The 19,840-nt window shown below is 42.3% G+C and overlaps 1 protein-coding gene and 1 pseudogene across 5 annotated transcripts in view; both read left to right on the forward strand.

The window, feature by feature from the left end:
- The first annotated feature begins 1,638 nt into the window (after positions 1-1,638).
- On the forward strand, positions 1,639-9,048 carry LOC132402426 (dynein light chain Tctex-type protein 2-like; annotated as a pseudogene).
- A 6,787-nt stretch (positions 9,049-15,835) lies between these two features.
- Positions 15,836-19,840, forward strand: part of phf10 (PHD finger protein 10) — a 115,331-nt gene continuing 111,326 nt past the window's right edge. For 3 of the 5 annotated variants that reach the window (XR_009515233.1, XM_059986740.1, XM_059986741.1), the window contains exon 1: positions 15,836-16,050. Coding sequence is in view for 4 of the 5 variants with exons in the window: in XM_059986740.1 (XP_059842723.1) it covers positions 15,851-16,050 (200 nt within the window). In the remaining variant the exon portion in view is untranslated. The remainder of the gene's footprint in view (positions 16,051-19,840) is intronic. The other 2 variants (XM_059986742.1, XM_059986743.1) reach the window with 1 other exon arrangement.

Consider the following 19,840-nt stretch of genomic DNA (forward strand, 5'->3'; position numbering starts at 1 on the left):
TGGGATGGCATGCTTCACTCCATGAGGAGTTGATGAGCAGATTTGCGCCTTTAATTCATTTTCTGGATAAGGGTGTCAGTGAAAGGCCAACTTGTATTGCCCATACTTAATGGAAGCACTTGATAATCCATTTCCTTGAGTCACTACAGTGCTTAGTATAGTGGTTCCAGGGAATTCTCTACCCTCTGATTGAAATATTTCTTAATTATTTTATTACTAGATTGCAGGCAGCTTATTTCACAACTGGTTCTCAATACTGCAGCAAGAGAACAGTCACTGAGGAGGAAATTATAGGATTTAAATTCAGCAACAATCCAGTCATTTCATGGTTACCACTGCTAATGTTTTATTCCAGGTTTCAAAGTCAAAGAAAATGCTTATAGTACCATGTGCCTGTGTTGGTGATACACTTGTGTTTATTTTTCTCCCAATTTGGTAGCTTTGTAGATTATGTGTATGTGCTTTTTTTCTTTGAGTGACATCTGCCTCCCTCACCCTTTAAAGCAGTGGGTTCCAGGCCTTTTGAATGAAAGGTTCAAGAACCAGCACAGTCCAAGGATGTACAGGGGGCAGCTTGCAAGTGTCATTGTGTTTCTGGCACCAACATCGCATGCTCACAACTTTTTAACCCAGGAGGTCCCAATCTTCTTCATGCCATGGACCAATACCATTAAGCAAGGGGTCAGTGGACCCCAGGTTTAGAACCCCTATTCTGACTCTTAACTTTGGAATGTAGGAGGAAGCTGGAGCAGGTGCCTTTGTGTCCCACTGCCTTGTCTCCATGCTTCCCTCATTTATTGAGCCAGAATGCTCATTGTGAGCACCAGTTTCTCACTGCTGATTAATTTTTCACTGTCAATCAAAATAGCTTTCTCTCACTGGTGTTATATTTGTCTTAAGTCCCAGAATAAGTGGTCAGCCATTCTGGACTGAAATGAGAAGGAACTTCTCCACTTGTAGGGCAGAGAATCTTTTGAATTCTGTGCTAGAGGGATATGAAGGCTCATTTGTTTAGCATATTCAGGGAATCACAGGCTGTGGGATTAGTGTCACTGGTTAAAAAAGTTTGCCATAATCTTATGAATGGGATAGTAAGCACAAGGGGTTGAAGGGTCTATTCCCATTTCTTTCTTTAATGTTCCTGCTGATAAACAGTTACAGTTTAAACAAAAAACTGACCTCCCCCCGAATCAGGACTGACAGGAAGTGCTGATGTTTTGGATGAAAACCCTGTTCAAGACCCGATGCAGGATTTCCACCTGAAAAGTTGTCAGTTCCTTTCACCCCACAGATGCTGCTCAACCTGTAGATAGTTTGTTGTTTCAGCCTTTCGTTTAGATTTGTGCTTTAAATTCACATAGAGTGAACTCCACTCATTCCCCCATATCTCTCTCTCTCTCTCTCTCTCATATACAAGGAGAAAACAGTCTTTATATTGATTTGATGCTGAGATACATCCTCAGGCGCACTAGGACACATCACTGAGGTCATTGGGTGTTTCAGGTCATTAAACATCAGATACATCTCTCACAGGTGACCCAGCCAGGGTTGATCAGGCCCTGGCTTCTATCCCCGCAGCATTGGTCCATGGGTCACACCTCTTGATCCACAGCCATCTTAAGGCTTAATCGGCAGCTGATGGCTGTTTGCAGCCCATGTGATGCCAAGGAGAAAGTAGGTTCTGCACAGCGAGCAGCCAGCAAAACCTCTACACCTCACTTCATGCCTTCCACATGTTGTTCAGATTTTTTTCATTTACAAGACAGTCAACTTAACTGTTTCCATTCTACAGATAATATACTGTGAATTTAAAAGATACTGTAGGTAGAATATCCCTGTTAATCACTCTAGACACACAAATATTATTTGTTCTTGTCAGTAGCAAATTTGGCTTGTTACAAATAATCAACTGCAAATAATCTTTGCATTGTCTTAAATTGAATGCAATTCTGCATATATTCACGCATTTTCTATAGAACTCTCAATTATTAGCCATTTTCAGTAACCAAAGTGTAATAAAGTGAATAATAAATGCATATTGGGGCATCATGGTCGCATTAAGGTTTGAACGATGCTGTTACAGCTTGGGGGTGGGGGGAGTTGGAGTTCGGACTTCAATTCCAATGTCGTCTGGAAGGAGTCTGAACATCCTCCTTGTGGAATGTGTGGATTTCCCCCAAGTTCTCCGGTTTCTTCCTACTTTCCAAAGACATACCAGTGAGTAGGTTAATCGGTGATTGTAAATTGTCTTGAGATTAGGCTGGGGGTTAAAAGGCGACTGGCGGCACGGCTTGAAGAGCCTGTCCCATTCAGCATCTCTAAATAAAATTAAATAATAGGCAAGATATAATGCTGGATAATCTAATTACCAACAACGTTCTTTCTGAATACAGTTTCACAAGATCTTAAAGGAAAGGCTACATGACACCATCTTTCAAGTTGTACACACTGACAAGTGAATTGAAAGAAGATGACGACGTTTTCAAAGAACCTTTGATAGGGAAATCTCATTTGGTTAAACAAAAACAGCTGATACCTGTAAAATGGCTCCAGATAAGAAATTTGATTTTGCTGCAGTTGCAAGAGGGGTAGATGAACTTTTGGAGGAAAAGTAAACCATAGAATAGTTTTGAAAAGAAAAATGTGAGGTTTATCAAATCTGATTTACCGCGTTGGAAAGTAAGCTGTTGCTCAGATGTTTGGTCCCCTTGCTTGCTCAGCCATTTACTCCACACCACTTTCTAGCCCTAACCCCATACCCCCATACTCTTGATTCCCCTGGTATCTAAATCAAATTCAGGTTTAGTATCACTGTCATATGTCAGGAAAACCTCAAAGGCAAATCTTTCATGCCAGGGATCCTTAGTTTGAAACTGATCAAGTATGGTAGCACTTCATGGTTTTAGTCATTTGAAATGTTATACATGTGTTTTCGTGCAGCAATTTAGAGGAACTAAAATTTAGAGGAACGTGCTATCGTAGGGACAGAAATGTGAGCAGAGGGGGTGGGGTGGCCCTATTGGTGAGGAATGAGATTCAGTCCTTTGCAAGGGGGGACATAGGATCAGGAGAAGTAGAGTCTGTGTGGATAGAACTGAGGAACAGTAAGGGCAAAAAGACCCTAATGGGTGTTGTCTACAGGCCACCAAACAGTAGCATGGATATTGGGTGCAAGTTGAATAGGGAGTTAACATTGGCATGTGGCAAAGGTAATGTCGCAGTAGTTATGGGGGATTTCAACATGCAAGTGAACTGGGAGAATCAGGTTGGTGCTGGACCCCAGGATAGGGAGTTTGTAGAGTGCCTACGGGATGCATTCTTGGAACAGCTTGTACGAGAGCCGACCAGGGACAAGGCTATTCTGGATTTAGTGTTGTGTATTGAACAGGATTTGATAAGCAATCTTGAAGTAAAGGAGCCATTAGGAGATAGAGACTATAATATGATAAGTTTTTATCTGCAATTTGAGAAGGATAAGGGCAGATAGGAGGTGTCAGTGTTGCAGTTGAACAAAGGAAACTATGGAGCCATGAGGGTGGAGCTGGCCAAAGTTAACTGTACGGATATCCTAGCAGAAAAGACAGTGGAACAGCAATGGCAGGTATTCTTGGGAATAATGCACAAGGTGCAAAATCAGTTCATCCCCCGGAGAAGGAAGGATTCAGAGGGGGGAAAGGGGCCACAGTGGTTGACAAAGGAAGTCAGAGATTGCATAGCATTAAAAAAAAGGAAGTATGACAGAGCTAAGGTGAGTGGGAGGACAGATGATTGGGAAATTTTTAAGGAACAACAGAACTTAACTAAAAAGGCAATACAGGGAGAAAAAGTGAGGTACGAACTCAAGCTAACCAGGAATATAAAGGAGGATAGCAAAAGCTTTTTTAGGTATGTGAAGAGAAAGAAGATAGTTAAGAACAATGTTGGCTCCTTGAAGAATGAATTGGGTGAAATTGTTAAGGGAAACAGAGAAATGGCAGAAGAATTTAATAAGTACTTTAGGTCTGTCTTCACTAGGGAAGACACAAGCAATCTCCCAGATGTATGGATGGGCCAAGGACATAGCGTAACAGAGGAAATGAAACAGATTGACATTAGGAAGGAAACGGTGATGAGTTGACTGATGAGACTGAAGGCTGACAAATCCCCAGGTCCAGATGGACTGCAACCTAGTGTACTAAAGGAGGTGGCTCTGGAAAATGCTGATGCATTGGTAATCATTTTCCAATGTTCCTTAGATTCATGATCAGTTTCTGAGGATTGGAGAATGGCTAATTTTATCCCACTTTTTAAGAAAGGATGGAGGGAGAAAACAGAGAACTATCATCCTGTCAGCCTAACATCAGTAGTGGGGAAGATGCTAGAGTCCATTATTAAAGATGAAATAGTGGCATATCTAGATAGCAGCGATAGGATTGGGCCAAGCCAGCATGGATTTACCAAGGGCAAATCATGCTTGACTAATCTATTGGAGTTTTTCGAGGATGTAACCAGGAAGTTAGACAAGGGAGATCCAGTGGATGTAGTGTACCTCGATTTTCAGAAGGCATTTGATAAGGTCCCACATAGGAGATTGGAGGGTAAAATCAGAGCTCATGGCATTGGGAGGAAGATATTGACATGGATAGAAAACTGGTTGGCAGATAGAAAGCAAAGGGTAACGGTGAACGGGTGTTTCTCAGAATGGCAGGTGGTGACTAGTGGGGTGCCACAGGGCTTGGTATTGGGACCACAGCTGTTTACGATTTACATCAACGATTTAGATGAAGGCATTGAGAATAGCATCAGCAAGTTTGCTGATGATACTAAGCTGGGTGGCAGTGTGACATGTGATGAGGATGTTAGGAGAATTCAGGGTGACTTGGATAGGCTGAGTGAGTGGGCAGATACCTGGCAGATGACGTTTAATGTGAATAAGTGTGAGGTTATCCACTTTGGGAGTAAGAACAGGAAGGCAGATTATTATCTGAACGGTGTAGAGTTAGGTAAGGGAGAAATACAAAGAGATCTAGGAGTCCTTGTTCATCAGTCACTGAAGGTGAATGAGCAAGTGCAGCAGGCAGTGAAGAAGGCTAATGGAATGTTGGCCTTCATTACAAAGGGAATTGAGTACAAGAGCAAGGAAATCCTTTTGCATTTGTACAGGGCCCTGGTGAGACCACACCTGGAGTATTGTGTACAGTTTTGGTCTCCAGAGTTAAGGAAGGATATCCCGGCTGGAGAGGAAGCACAGCGTAGATTCACAAGGTTAATTCCTGGGATGTCTGGACTGTCTTACGCAGAGAGGTTAGAGAGACTGGGCTTGTACACGCTGGAATTAAGGAGATTGAGAGGGGATCTGTTTGAAACATATAAGATTATTAAGGGATTGGACAAGATAGAGGCAGGAAATATGTTCCAGATGCTGGGAGAGTCTCAGTACCAGAGGGCATGGTTTGAGAATAAGGGGTAGGTCATTTAGGACAGAGTTAAGGAAAAACTTCTTCTCCCAAAGAGTTGTGGGGGTCTGGAATGCACTGCCTCGGAAAGCAGTGGAGGCCAATTCTCTGGATGCTTTCAAGAAGGAGCTAGGTAGGTATCTTATGGATAGGGGAATCAAGGGATATGGGGACAAGGCAGGAACCGGGTATTGATAGTAGATGATCAGCCATGATTTCAGAATGGCGGTGCAGGTTCGAAGGGCCGAATGGTCTACTTCTGCACCTATTGTCTATTGAATGGCTGAGAGTTATACTGCATAGTTAAATGCTGCTGAGGGTTCTGCCTTAATTCTGCAAAAAGACATCTTGCAATCACACCTCATATTTCACATCTACACCAAGAATAGTTATAGCCCAGAATGAAACTTCAACAAAATTACAGCCATGCATTTTCAAAAACCTCTCTTCCAGTCAGGGGAAAGTTGGTTAAAGGTATTGTCTCATAACCACTTTTCATGTGTTTGCATTGATTACATAAATAAAGGATACTTTGAAACTAATGGTGGTCTAGCTATTAAGAACTTACACTTAATCATTGTATGTTTAGATAATTAAAAGAAACATTGTTAATGAATTGAAATAAAGCAGATTTTAATACTAGGGATTGATGAAAAGGGATATAAATCCCTTGATTAAATTTAATTTGATTAAATATTCTAAAATAAAAGGGCTCTCCAGCATGTGCCATTCCATCCTGAGAGCAGTTAGGAAATGCCATGAATAGCTTCATGCTAAAACTGGTATTCCTGAATTTAATTTGCAATAACAATCAATTGCATTTGTTGTTAGTTGATTTGAATTGCTGCAACAATTCGGGGAACAATAATTACCAACATATTTTTGTTGCTTAACCCTCTTAGCAGCCTTCTGAATAACAAGCATTGCTAAACCTGAAATCATGTTGGTAATCCATCCCTTTTCTGTTCAAACCAGAAACATCAATATTGCCTGGTTTGAAATTATTCAAAAGTCACCTTCTAACTTTGAGAATCACACCCATGAATTTGCCCATATCTATTTCACAGTTTTCAAACAGGATCTGACATGGAATTCTGTGTTAGCTTGGGTGCAACAATGGCTGCCCTATGCTGCTGGATCTCCTACGCTCTGTCCGCCAGAGAAAGCAGGATCTCCCAGTGGTCACACATTTTAATTCCACGTCCCATTCCCATTCTGATACGTCTATCCATGGCCTCCTCTACTGTCAAGATGAAGCCACACTCAGGTTGGAGGAACAACACCTTATATTTCGTCTGGGTAGCTTTCAACCTGATGGCATGAACATTGATTTATCTAACTTCCATTAATGCCCCTCCTCCCCTTCTTACCCCATCCCTGATTTAGTTATTTCCTCCCTCCAGTGCTTCTTCCTATAGATGCTGCCTGGCCTGCTGCGTTCCACCAGCATTTTGTGTGTGTTGGAAGAATTAGGATATGATCTAGGAACTTCTGGTTGCATGATGATTATAGGATAGTTATGACCACAAGCCTCAATCTTTTGGGACTTGGCTTCATGCTGGCCTCCCTTTGCAATTTACAAATGTATGAGAATGGCAGAAGAGGAAAATGATTCCAATGCCAGTAATGTGGATGTTACAACTACTGGTGTTGGAAAAAGAGTGATGAATGCCGAGCTCGCTTAGCTCTATGGCTGGCAAAATTGCAGAGCTAATGAAGGAATTTAGACACCACAAGATATAGGCTTGGCAGCCATTAGGCCCATCAAATCTGTTCAGACATTTTATCTCCCAGTACATTAAAATTTACTTCAATAGGGATTAACAAGCACCAATGGGATGTGGGATTGTGTAGAGATAGAAGGAACAAATTTCACATGAATTAATGTTTCTGGGGCACCAGTTTGCCAAAATGGAGAAAAATTAAGTAGTCGAAGTGACAGCCATCTGGGTTTGTAAAATTTATCTGATGACAATGCATTTGAGAAAGGCAGTGGAGGTTTGATTAGTTACAGCTTGTTTAGCTGCTGTTATTGGCAACAAATGTCACACTTCCTCTGCCAACCATTAAAAAATGCATTGTGAGGAAAATGCTTAATTTTTGCTCTGATTGAAAGAAAGTAAAATTGCTCTAAATTTTATTCGTCAAGGAACAAAACATGTTTAGAATTGAGAAAAGCCAATATTCATTTTTATATCTTTTTCCCTAAAAGGACAAACTAAGAAATAAGACCTTGATAGTATACACTTTAAGACTCTTTCCCTTTCTGATGACATAAATTCTAAGGCAAAAGAATTGGCACCTGAATGATATAAACTAGTTGCTGAAGTTTTCATGGCAGAATTTAAAAAAATAAGATTTAAGAGTAGGTATTAATCTTAATACTTAACCATGCTTATTTATTTGAATACTTATTTTAAATCGGCTGATCATGTTTGTTTAGTGTGTTCTGGATTTGACACCACATTTTGAAAAAAATGCCTGGATCTGTACCTGAAGAGCTAAGGCTCAGGACTGAGTACTGAAAAGAGGTTAGACATGGTTTTCCTCAAAATCAAGTTGCTATGTTTTGATTTGAGTTGATGATTAGGATACCAGTATGCAGAGCAAATTACTATATTTGAAAATAGCAAAAATGCATGTGTGGGAACTGAAAAATATTAGACTGCAGAATTCAAGCAGGTAGATTGGTAAATGAAATTTAATGTTGGTGAGTGTGAAATGATACATTTTGGTAGAAAGCACAAGGAAGGACCTCAAAAGTAAAGGCTGTCAGCAGGAGAGAAACCTGGCTGTGTATGTGCTCAGATCCTTCAAGGTGGCTAGGTTGCAAAAGTGATTGGTAAAACACATGAAATCATGGACTCCTTACAGATGTGTAGTTCAGGCCAGAACATTCAATATTGATCCTTGATGTGATCACAACAGAAATAACATGAAGGACCAAGGGAACTTGCAGAAAAAAGTTTCTAGAGTGGTTCTACGGTTAAGGGATATCAGTTATTAGGACAGACAAGAAAATCTAGGGAGTTCTGCTTAGAGTGCACAAGGTTAGTGAAGATTGGTAGAGATGTGTAAAACTAACCAGGTAAGTATGAAGAAGCTGTTCAGTTGAGTGGACAGATTAAGTAAGTGAGGATGGATTTGAAGTTCAAGCAAGAAGTCTAGGGGTGGTGCAAGGATAAAGATTTTATAGAGTGAGAAATTATTACCTGGAATGAACTAACTGAAAGAGAGAGAGATGCAAAATTAATTGTGAAATTGAAAAGGAATCAGATAAAATTTTAATACAAAAAATGCAAGGCTTGTTGGTGGTGGTGGTTGACGATGGGAGGGAAATTGAACAAGTGAGTTGTTCTTCAAAGAACAAGTAGAGTCAATGTTCAATGTGTTCTCTTCTTGTGCTCTTAATTCTATTTTTTGTGTTTAATTCAGAATGCAGTATTGCATGTTTGAAATGATTGCATATGCCATTCTAACAAATTTTACTTTAATTCCACAGATTGCTACCAGATTTCTCTGGGACCCAGAAAACGAAGGATGGTGTGAAAGCCAATTTCAAACCACTTCATTTTTTGCAGTAGGGACAGTGTATGCCGTATATTTTGAATAGCATTACTATAATATTTACCATTTACTTCATAATTTAAAGAGAGTTTTAAAAAGTGAATTGTAGTTTGTTGAAGAAATTAAACCTAGAATTCACAAAGTATGCAAGCATGGAGTATTAAATTTTTTTCACTTAATCCAAAATGTTATCTGCACTTTTAGTTCTTTTCAGTATCAAGTACATGCTCTGTGTACAAACACATTTACATAATTTTAAATTATCATTAGTTAGCAATAATATCACACATCAATGTGAAGTGAATAGTTATTCCTAATGCAAGAAGCCTGCCCTGACTTTTCATATGTTTATAATTTCTTTTCAAAGTTCAAAGTAAAATTTATTATCAGAGTACATACATGTCACCACATACAGTCCTGAGATTCTTTCTCTGTGGGCATATTTAGCAAATATATAAAACAGTAACTGTAAACATCAGGAACTATAAACTTTAAGCAATTGCGCAAATGTCAATATAAATAAACTGCAATAGTTAAGAGTTTGAAACAACAATATAACAGAGTCCATAAATGAATATACCTATCCTCTTTTGTCAAAGAGGTGATGGTTGAGGGATAGTAACTTCTTGAGCCTGGTGGTGCAAGTCCTGAGGCTCCTGTACCTTCTACCTGATGGCAACAGGAAGAAAAGTGCATTGCCTGGTGGTGAGGTTCTTTGATGAAAGATGCTGCTTTTCTGTGGCAACATTTCATGTAGATGTGCTCAGTGGTTGGGGGAGTTTTACCCATGATGTACTGCGCCAAATCCACTACCCTTTGTAGGATTTTTTGCTCAAAGGCATTGGTGGGCCTTTGTTGTCATGCAGCCAGTCAGCACACTTTCCACTGCACATCTATAGAGGTTTGCCAAGGTTTACAATGACATGCTGAACCTCCACAGACTCCTGAGGAAGTAGATGCACTGTCATGCTTTCTTTGCAATAATATTTAATAATGGGTCCAGTACAAGTCCTCTGAGAGAGTGACACCCAGGAATTTAAAGCTACTGACCCTCTCCACCTTTTTTCCTCCAATGATTACTGGCTCATGGACCTCTAGTTTCCCTCTCCTGAAGTCTACTATCAGTTCCTTGGTCTTATTGACATTGAGTGAGAGTTTGTTGTTATTACACCACTCAGCTATATTTTCAATCTCCCTCCTGTATTCTGATTCATCACCCCCTTTGATACAGTGGTGTCAAAAGCAAATTTGTATTGTTGTTGGAGCTGTACGTAGCTACACAGTTGTAGGTATAAAGCGAGTAGAGCAGGGGGCGGTACACATCCCTGTGGTGCTCCTGTGATTGTAGGAGGTTGTAGAGGAGATGTTTTTGCCAATCTGAACTGACTGGAGTCACAAGTGAGGAAATCCAGGATTGAATTGCACAAGGAGGTATTGAGGTCCAGGTCTCAGAGGTTATTGATTAGTTTTGAGAGGATGATGGTGCTGTAATTGATAAAGAGCATCCTGATGTATGCATCTTTGCTGTACAGATGTTCCAGAGTGGTGCGAAGAGCCAGTGAGGTAGCATCTTCAGTAGACCTGGTCCCTCAGTAGGAGAATTGGAGCGGATCCAAGTCACCATTCAGACGGGAGCTTCAACACCTGCCTGTCAAGACACTTAATCACTGTGGTTGTAAGTGCCACTGGGTGATAGTCATTGAGGCAGGTTACGACACTGTTCTTGGGCACTGGTACGATTGAAGCCTGCTCGAAGGAGGTGAGTACCACACACTGCCAGAGCCAGTTGGTCAGTACAGGTCTTCAATACTCAGCCAGGTACACTCTTCTGAGCTAGTTCTCCATAATCCTCAACTCCTACATCTATTTCGAATATTTATCTATTTCTATTTTAAATAACATAATAATCTGGTCTCATCATCACATTATTCAAGAATAAGGAAGACTACTGTAATAATTACAGAGGCATATTCCTGCTCAACACCATTGGCAAGGTGTTTGCCCGAGTCGTTCTGAAGCGACTGCAGACACTGGCAGAACACATCTACCCTGAGTCCCAGTGTGGCTTCAGAGCAGAGAGATCCACCATCGACATGATCTTCTCACTCAGGCAGCTACAGGAGAAGAACCGGGAACAGAGACAGCCTTTGTACATTGCCTTTATCGATCTGACTAAGGCTTTTGACCTGGTTAGCAGAAGAGCCCTCTTTGCACTCCTGAAGAAGATCAGATGCCCCACCCACTCATGCTCAATGGCTTAATGAGATTATGTCCTGTTTAGATCTTGAAAAAATTCATTACTCACTTCTCAACTCGGACATAAAATTTCAAAAGGTGTGGGGGACCTTTTCTTGATTATTTTCATAACTCCTCTTTAGATTAAGCTTATATTTTTTAAATCCCTTACTTTCAGCTTTTTTTTCCCCTCTGTAAGTTTTATGATTTCTTTTTGATGGAAATTACATTATAGTTTTCATAGTAGGCATTATTATTCTTTTTTTAAAATGATATTTACAGTTTTGGGGGGGTTGAATGCTCTCTTTATTTTTTTTAAACATATTGTAATGGTTGGCCTGGAGTTTCTTAGTAGGAGGGAGGGAAGGATACTAACTTTATATGATTTTATTCTGGGTGCTGTTTCCTTATTGTTATGAATTATACTTTGGATATGTTTATTTTGCACTGTATTAATTCTCATTTTGCTGTTGTTTTTTTTTATCTTTGTAGTTGGTTTGTAGAAATGCATTAAAAAATCAATAAAAAAATATTGGATGCCCATCAAAGCTACTGAATCTCATAGCCTCTTTCCATGACGGCATGCAGGGGACAGTACAATTCTCAGAGGATCATCCTCAGAGCCCTTCCCCATCCAAAGCAGAGTGAAGCAGGGTTGCGTCCTTCCCCTAACGCTCTTTGGGACCTTCTTCTCCCTCGTGCTGTTGTACACTTTCAGGACATCTGATGACGGAGTGTACCGACACACTAGGCCCGAGGGCAAGCTCTTCAACCTTGCACGCCTCAGAGCAAAGACCAAAGAGCGTCAGGTCCTGATGATGCCACCCTGACGTCACACACACAGTCTGGTCTCCAGAGGCTAGTCAGTTCCCTGGCACATGCTTGCCAAGAGTTTGGCCTCACCATTAGTCTGAAGAAGACAGAGATCATGGGCCAGGATGTCAGCGAAGCCCCCAGCATCAGCATCGGCGACCACACCCTGCAAGCGGTAGGAGGATTCACCTCCCTAGGACCGACAGTCTCCAGCAACCTGTCCCTCGGTCCAGAACTCAACAGGGAAAGCTGCTACTGCTATGGCCAAGCTGTCAGAGAGAGTGTGGAAAAGCAAGCTCATCCCAGCCACCAAGATTGCAGTGTACAGAGCCTGCGTACTGAGTACTCTTCTCTACGGCAGCGAGAATTGGACAACCTACGCACACCAAGAGCACTGCCTCAACAGCTTCCACCTTCGGTGCTTGCGTCGGATCCTGGGCATTTCCTGGAAAAACCGCGTGCCAAACAGGGACGTCCTGGACCAGGCCAGCATGCCAAGCATGCATGTCCTTCTCGTACAGCGATGACTGCGCTGGCTTGGCCACATCCCCAAGGACATCCTACACGGAAAACTCGCCTCAGGGTCCCGGCCCATAGGGCACCCACCGCTGCGTTACAGGGACGTTTGTAAATGTGACCTGAAGTCTGCTGATATCAGGGTGGACACTTGGGAAGAGACAGCTGCAAATTGCTGCACCTGGCGACAGGCTGTATGTACAGGCCTTACCAATGCAGAGGAAAAATGAACTCGACAGTGGTTGGACAGAAGAGAGAGAAAGAACTACCCAGCCCCAGCCACAGCCATCAGCCTTGGTGTGCAGCAGCTGTGCCAAGGACTGCCGCTCAAGAATCGGCTTATTCAGCCACATCCAACGCTGTTCGACACCCAACTGAGTCCTAATCCGGGCGCATCCATCGTCTTCCTAGAAAGACAGAGCCATTAATCTGGTCTTCACCGACTCAGGGCAGAGAATTCCCAAGATTCACTGCCCTCTGAGAGAAGGAACTTTTTCACAACAGTTTTAAATCACAATCCCCTTATTCTGGATCACCTTCCTCATGTTCACAATTCTCCCACTAGTGAAATTAAGTAACCCTAATGTATTAAAACGCCTCTGTTGCTTTTGCAATTTTATATTTGTATTATTAATCTGAATGCCCAAAATGTTGAGGGCAAGTACCATTGTTACACAATTAAATGGCCTTTACACAAAATATTCTAGTCAGTATAGATGCTACTTATAGTGATAATCAATTGTTATATTTTCAATTTTTTTTCAATTTTCAATATTTTCAATCTCTAAATACTGCTAATTTTCATTTCAAGAATAGTGACTGTTTTACTAGCCTGATATTCCAAAGACATGCTAGTAATTTAGCATGTCTACGATGCTAAGGATGTTCTACGAGTCTGTGGTAGCCAGTGCTATCATGTTTGCTGTTGTGTGCTGGGGTGGCAGGCTGAGGTTAGCAGACACCAACAGAATCAACAAACTCATTCGTAAGGTCAGTGATGTTGTGGGGGTGGAACTGGACTCTCTGACGGTGGTGTCTGAAAAGAGGATGCTGTCCAAGTTGCATGCCATCTTGGACAATGTCTCCCATCCACTCCATAATGTACTGGTTAGGCACGGGAGTACATTCAGCCAGAGACTTATTCCACCAAGATGTAACACTGAGCGTCATAGGAAGTCATTCCTGCCTGTGGCCATCAAAATTTACAACTCCTCCCTCAGAGTGTCAGACACCCTGAGCCAACAGGCTGGTTCTGGACTTATTTCCACTTGGCATGATTAACTTATTATTATTTAATTATTTATGGTTTTATATTGCTATATTTCTTCACTATTCTTGGTTGGTGCGGCTGTAACGAAGCCCAATTTCCCTCAGGATCAATAAAGTATATCTGTCTGTCTGTAAGATACTTGAAATTATATACACAAAACAACAGTTCTCTACCAACATGTCCCCTATGGTACAAAGTCACTGTCCAACAATAAAAAATCCCTCCAGACTGCAAAATGTGAGCCACCTGCAGTATCTCTGAAGCTATCCCTCAACAAAGATAGACATTAATAATGAAATTCATTGTCACATTCAACATGATGCATGACTGTTAGCTGTTTGAGGAAGGGGTGCTGGAAGACCTAGTTCCCAAGCAAAGCTCAAAACTTAATGGCTATTGGGAAGTACAAATCTCTATCCTCGTACATACTTTTGAGCCTCAGACTAGTTAGAAGTATAAACCTAAAATACCAAGTATTTTCCCTTTGTAAAAGCCTCCAATCCACAGAAAACACTGGTGTTAGCATCCTCTCTCAGACTCACATCCCCAACATTGAAGCCCCAGTTCCACTCAGCTGGTCAGGCCACATTGTTCCCATTTTCTATGTCATATTGGATGCTTGATTCCAAGGTCTGATGCAGTAAGAGATTAGCAGCCGGACAGAATTGTGGACACAGTTCATCACGAAAACCAGTCACACCACTCAGGACTGTCTACAATTGCCACTGCCTAACAAAGTGAAAGAGTTCTTCCACCCTGGATGTTCTCTGTTAACATCAAGAAGACAAAAAGCATGTGCCACCAAGCTTAAAACCAGCTTCAATTGACTATTGAATGAAAATCACAATAATAAACTTCTGACCGCAGTCTCCCTCCATATGGCTGTTGCAGCTTATTGTCTACCTGCACTGCATTTTCTCGGTAACGGGAACTGCATCACGATATTTTGAATTTGCTAATGCTCAATTGGTTTATTATTGCCATTTGTACTTAGGTAAAGTGAAAAACTTAAAACACAGGAAATTCAGCTAATGCTGGAAATCCAAGTAACACACACAAAATGATGGTGGATCTCAGCAGGTCAGGCAGCATCTGTGGAGGGGAATAAGCAATCGATGTTTTGGACCCAGACCCTCCATTATGTAGACATTTCATCACATCAGCACATGACGCTAATTCAAAGGGAAAGCTTTGACAGAATGCAGAATTGCTTCTCCCATGTACTATCTGGATGCTTGTTGGTTTTGAAATGATTTGTATGGAGGCCATGCAGAAGAAAGTTTTTCACAGTAGCTGGGTGTATGTGTTCTGACCTACAGCCATGAACCAGGCTGCCAGGAAGGAATCCAACAAAAACTACTTAATATTTAATCGCGAAATGCCTTTAGGTACTTCATAGCAACATTATAAAAATGACATTTCTACCAATGTGTAAAGGCAGATGGCCAGTACTTGTTTCTAAAGCAGCACTTTACAGAGTGTAATTTCAGCATATCGCTTTCCGGATGATGTACATCTCATTGCCTCAGCATAATCAAAGATCTGAGCTAACCCGGCCGTTCTCTCTTCTCCCCCTCTCTCATCGGGCAGAAGCTACAAACATCTGAAGTATGTTCAGGCTCAAGAGCAGCTTCTATCCCACTGTCAGGCTCTTGAATGGAGCACTTATATCTCCCATACTCTACCTCTTTATGATCTTACACTTTAGCGTTTACTTGCTCTGCACTATTTCAGAGGCTTTATTCTGCAGTGTTACTATTTTACTTTAGTCTAGCTCAATGCGTTGTGTAAGGATTTGATCCGTATAAACAGAATGCAAGATTAGATTGTCACTGTATCTTGGTACATGTGACAATAATAAACCAATGCCAATAATGACGAGACTGGAATTGGAAGGCTAAGCAATCTCACTTAATGCTAGCAACTTCACTGTTACAAATCCATCTTCGTTAAAATATTCTGCATTTGCTCGGATCCCCTCCCTCACTCCAAGCCCCCGATTATTCCGCAGACAATGGACGGAAACACATCGAGTAGCAGCGTCTGGTGGGCCGACCATGGCGCTGGCCGAGATTCTCGGCTTCGGCGTCTCAGGGAACGCTTATGGTCGGCCCACTCGCCGGGAAAGACGCTTCTGTTAAAATGGCTACTGTGGTATCATCGAGCCGCCTGTGCGATAGCAACCCGGCAACTCCGGGAGCGCGGTCGGGCAGGGTGAGTGTCCAGGAAAAGGGAGCCGGGTTCCCTTTGCTTCCCCCATCCTTCGGTGCGCATTCCTGGCGGCCACGGCGTCAACCTCGGGTTGCTGGGCCGCTCTCTCTCTCTCTCGGAGCGAGGGGATGGATTGATTTTGAGTTTTCGGCTCAACGAATCCGCCTGCAAGTGACGCGAGCGGCATAACTCCAAAGAGTTTCTGACAGCCTAGTGAAAGGTGGACCTGAAACTTCATCAGATCTCCCACCAAATGATTTGCAACGGGCTCCTGGCATTCCCTGTATTTCCAGTTCCTTTAATTTTTGTTTCGTAAAAAAGAAAGAGGTGGATTCCAGTCACCAGATTAACCACGTCTATGTATTAACACATGAATAGGACCTGTATTTATATACTGTAGTGTCATCAGGATTAACTAAAGTACTTTATAGCCAGTTAAGTACTTTGAGTCCTATTACTCTTGGCATTGTGATAGCTTTGTTGGGCAGAGCAAGCTCCAACAATTGGCAGTGTTACAATGGTTTGGAAATATTGAAAAGGGATAAGTATTGGTGACAGCAATGAAACCAGTAATTGGGAGATAATGGTACAATGGTTATGGGTTGTAACAAAGGTGGAAACACTGGAGACACTCCGCAAGTCCAGAGACATCTGTGGAGAGAGAAATAGTTCATGAAACTTTCATCAAAACTGGGAAAGAGAGTAAACAAGTCAGTTTGAGATAGCAGAGAAGGTGGGAAGGGATGGGTAGATCACAGGAAATAACTTTGATAGGGTAAGACTATATGACACAATTTCTTTTCTAAGAAATGTTTATCAGTGATTTGGACTGTATTATGGGAGATGAGAGGGTGTAACTTTTGACTGATTGGAGGAAAATATTGGCGGGGGTGGATTTCAGAGGAACGTATTTTGCACAGAGAGTGCTGGGTGTGTGGAATGCCCTGCCAGGGGTGGTGTTAGAGGCAGATTCATTTGGGACATGTAAGAAGCTCTCAGAGAAGCAGAGAAAAAATAGAGAGCTATATAGGAGGGAAGGGTTGGATTGATTTTAGAGTGGGTCAAAAGGTCAACACAACATGGTGGGCCGAAGGGTGTGTAATGTAAGAAGTTAAAATCAGTTAAAAACCAAGTATCTGAGAGTGAGCAAAGAAAACTGAGGGTTGCAAAACATCGTCAACTAACTGGCCAGGCAGGAAAATGCCAAATGGTAGGCAATTCCCTGCCCTGCACTCGGAGGGAGAAAACAAATTATGAAGATGCATGATAAATAAGAGGAAACTACCAAGTGTTGAGAACAGAAGGACGTTGGAGCTTGTACTCATAGGATGGGTAGATAATGACTCAATTCAGCAAACAAGTACTTTATTTACCAAACCTTAGAATATAAGTAGGGAAGCCAAGTTAAAGGGCTCCAGTCATGAGGCCTCTTCTGTTTTTACTGGAAGTGAGTGAAAAGCTGGGAGGTGATCAGTGGAAGAAGATAAGAAAAAGCCTTTACCTCTTCTACCTATCCCCTCCCAGACTCTCCTTGATCTTCTTTCCCCCCCCCCACCCCCCAGGCTGGGCTTAACAATCACCTGCCAGCTTGTACTCCTTCCTCCCCCCAACCATCCAGACCTCCTTATTCTGGCTACACCCCCTTTTCTCTCCAGTCCTGATGAAGGGTCTCAGCACAAAATGTCAACAGCTAGTTCCTTCCCAGAGATGCTGCCTGACCTGATAAGTTCCACTGGCATCTTGTGTGTGTTATTCTTGACATCGTTCCTTGACTTGTCTTCCTCAGTTTTCTCATTAGAATCAGAACAATTCTTTCCTTCGATTGTCCATTTCCTTCCATTTGCTACCTGATGCTGAGTTCAACTGGCATTTTGCTTCTCACTCCAGCTGCCAGCTTCTACAATTTCTTTTGTGTTTAATTCCTTCTCTTCCCACTTATGCTTCATGTCAGTAACCTCTTTCATGTCTTCCAGTAGCGCAACATCCTTGTAAAACAGCATTTGCTGGAATCTGGAGCGAGAAACATTATGCTGGAGGAAGTCAGTGGGTCAGGCAGCATTTGTGCGAGGAAGGGAATTGCTGCTGTGTCGTGTTGAAACAAGTCCTGCAGAATTCGGCAGGGGTGGGGATCTTTTCGAGATTAGCTTTATTTGTCACATGTACCTTGAAGCTCGCAGTGAATTGCGTTGTTTGCATCAAATAAAATCAGCAAGCATTGTGCAGGGGGCAGCTTTGACGCACTTCTGGCGCCAACATAGCATACCCACAACACTCTAACCTGAATCAGTACATCTTAGGGATGTGTGAGGAAACCAGAGCACCAGGAAGAAACCGCATGGTCACTGTGAGGAAATGTGCTAACCATTACGTTTTCATGCCACCTTGACTACTGAATGAAGTTTGCAGCATATTTATTGGAGAAATTGTCTGCTAGTCCAGAACTGGAGAGGTCAAGAAAGGTGGCATTGAGATAGACCAGAGGGCTACACATTAAAAAAGGCTGGAGGAGTTCAGCTGGTCTGGCAGCATCTATGGAAATGAATAAACAGTCGACGTTTGGCTGAGACCCTTCTTCAGGTCTGGAAGGGAAAGAGGAAGACAGCGGAATAAAAAGGTGAAGGTGGTGGGTGGGAAAGGAAAAGGGTTGGGGAAGAAGGGATCTGATAGGAGAGAAGAGTGGACCATGGGAGAAATGGAAGAAGGAGGGGCACCTGGGGGAGGTGATAGGCACGTGAGGAGAACAGGTAAGAGGCCAAAGTGGGTCATAGAAAAAGAGAGACGGGGAAGAGATTTTTTTTTACCAGAAGGAGAAATTGATGTTGAAGCCATCAGGTTGGAGGCTACCCAGACAGAATATGAAGTGTTGCTCCTCCAGGGCCTCATCGTGGCACAAGAGGAGGTTGGGGAGCGACATGTCAGGACGGGACTGGGGATAGGAGTTAAAATAGTTGGTCACTGGAATATTCTGCTCTTGGCAGATGGAGTGGGGGTGCTCCATCCCTTGAGAGTTATTGCTGATGTGGAAGTGGAGGGAAGGGTTTCACCAAGATGTAGTGTGTAGGCAGGAGGTGGAGGAAAAGCTGCCATTGTGATGTTATCAGAACCGCTGGCAGAAGTAATGAAACTTGCAGTTTTGTGACGGCAGTACAGTGCAGACATAAATTACAATAATAAATAGTGCGAAAGAAGAACACTGAGGTCATGTTCATCACCATTCAGGAATCTGATACCTGATATGAGAATGGGATTAGGTGAGTGTACCTTTAGCTGAATGGTATAAGGAAGCTATTAATGGAGATTGCTGTGATCAGCCGTGTCAGAGGTTGGCAGCAGATTTAGGAGAATCATATAGATTCCTGACTATATTAAGAGCCACATCTATACACTGCTGGGAATGAAATCTGACTGAGAGATGTTTCAAACATGGTGCCTTGCACCCAAAGGGGACCAAACCCAGCAGCAGGAAATTCAGCAGATCAGGCAGCATCTATGGAAAGGAATGAACAGTCAATGTTTCAGGCCTGATGAAGGGTCCCAGCCCAAAGTGATGAGTGTTTATTCCCCTCCATCAGTGCTGCCTGATTGGCTGAGTTCCTCCAGCATTTTGTGTGTATAGGTTCTTGATGAGGACATTGTGGAACAAGTGGGTGGAATGGGAATGCATAACAGAAGATGTATACAGAAAAAGGACAGATGACCAAATATTTGGATAAGAGGTCATTGATGAATGTCATGAAAAGATTTACCCAAAGGTGAATGATCTTGTACGGTGTTTAATATTCTTATTCATGTT

Source organism: Hypanus sabinus, chromosome 12 (assembly GCF_030144855.1).
Source record: "Hypanus sabinus isolate sHypSab1 chromosome 12, sHypSab1.hap1, whole genome shotgun sequence".
In the NCBI taxonomy this organism is placed as follows: domain Eukaryota; kingdom Metazoa; phylum Chordata; class Chondrichthyes; order Myliobatiformes; family Dasyatidae; genus Hypanus; species Hypanus sabinus.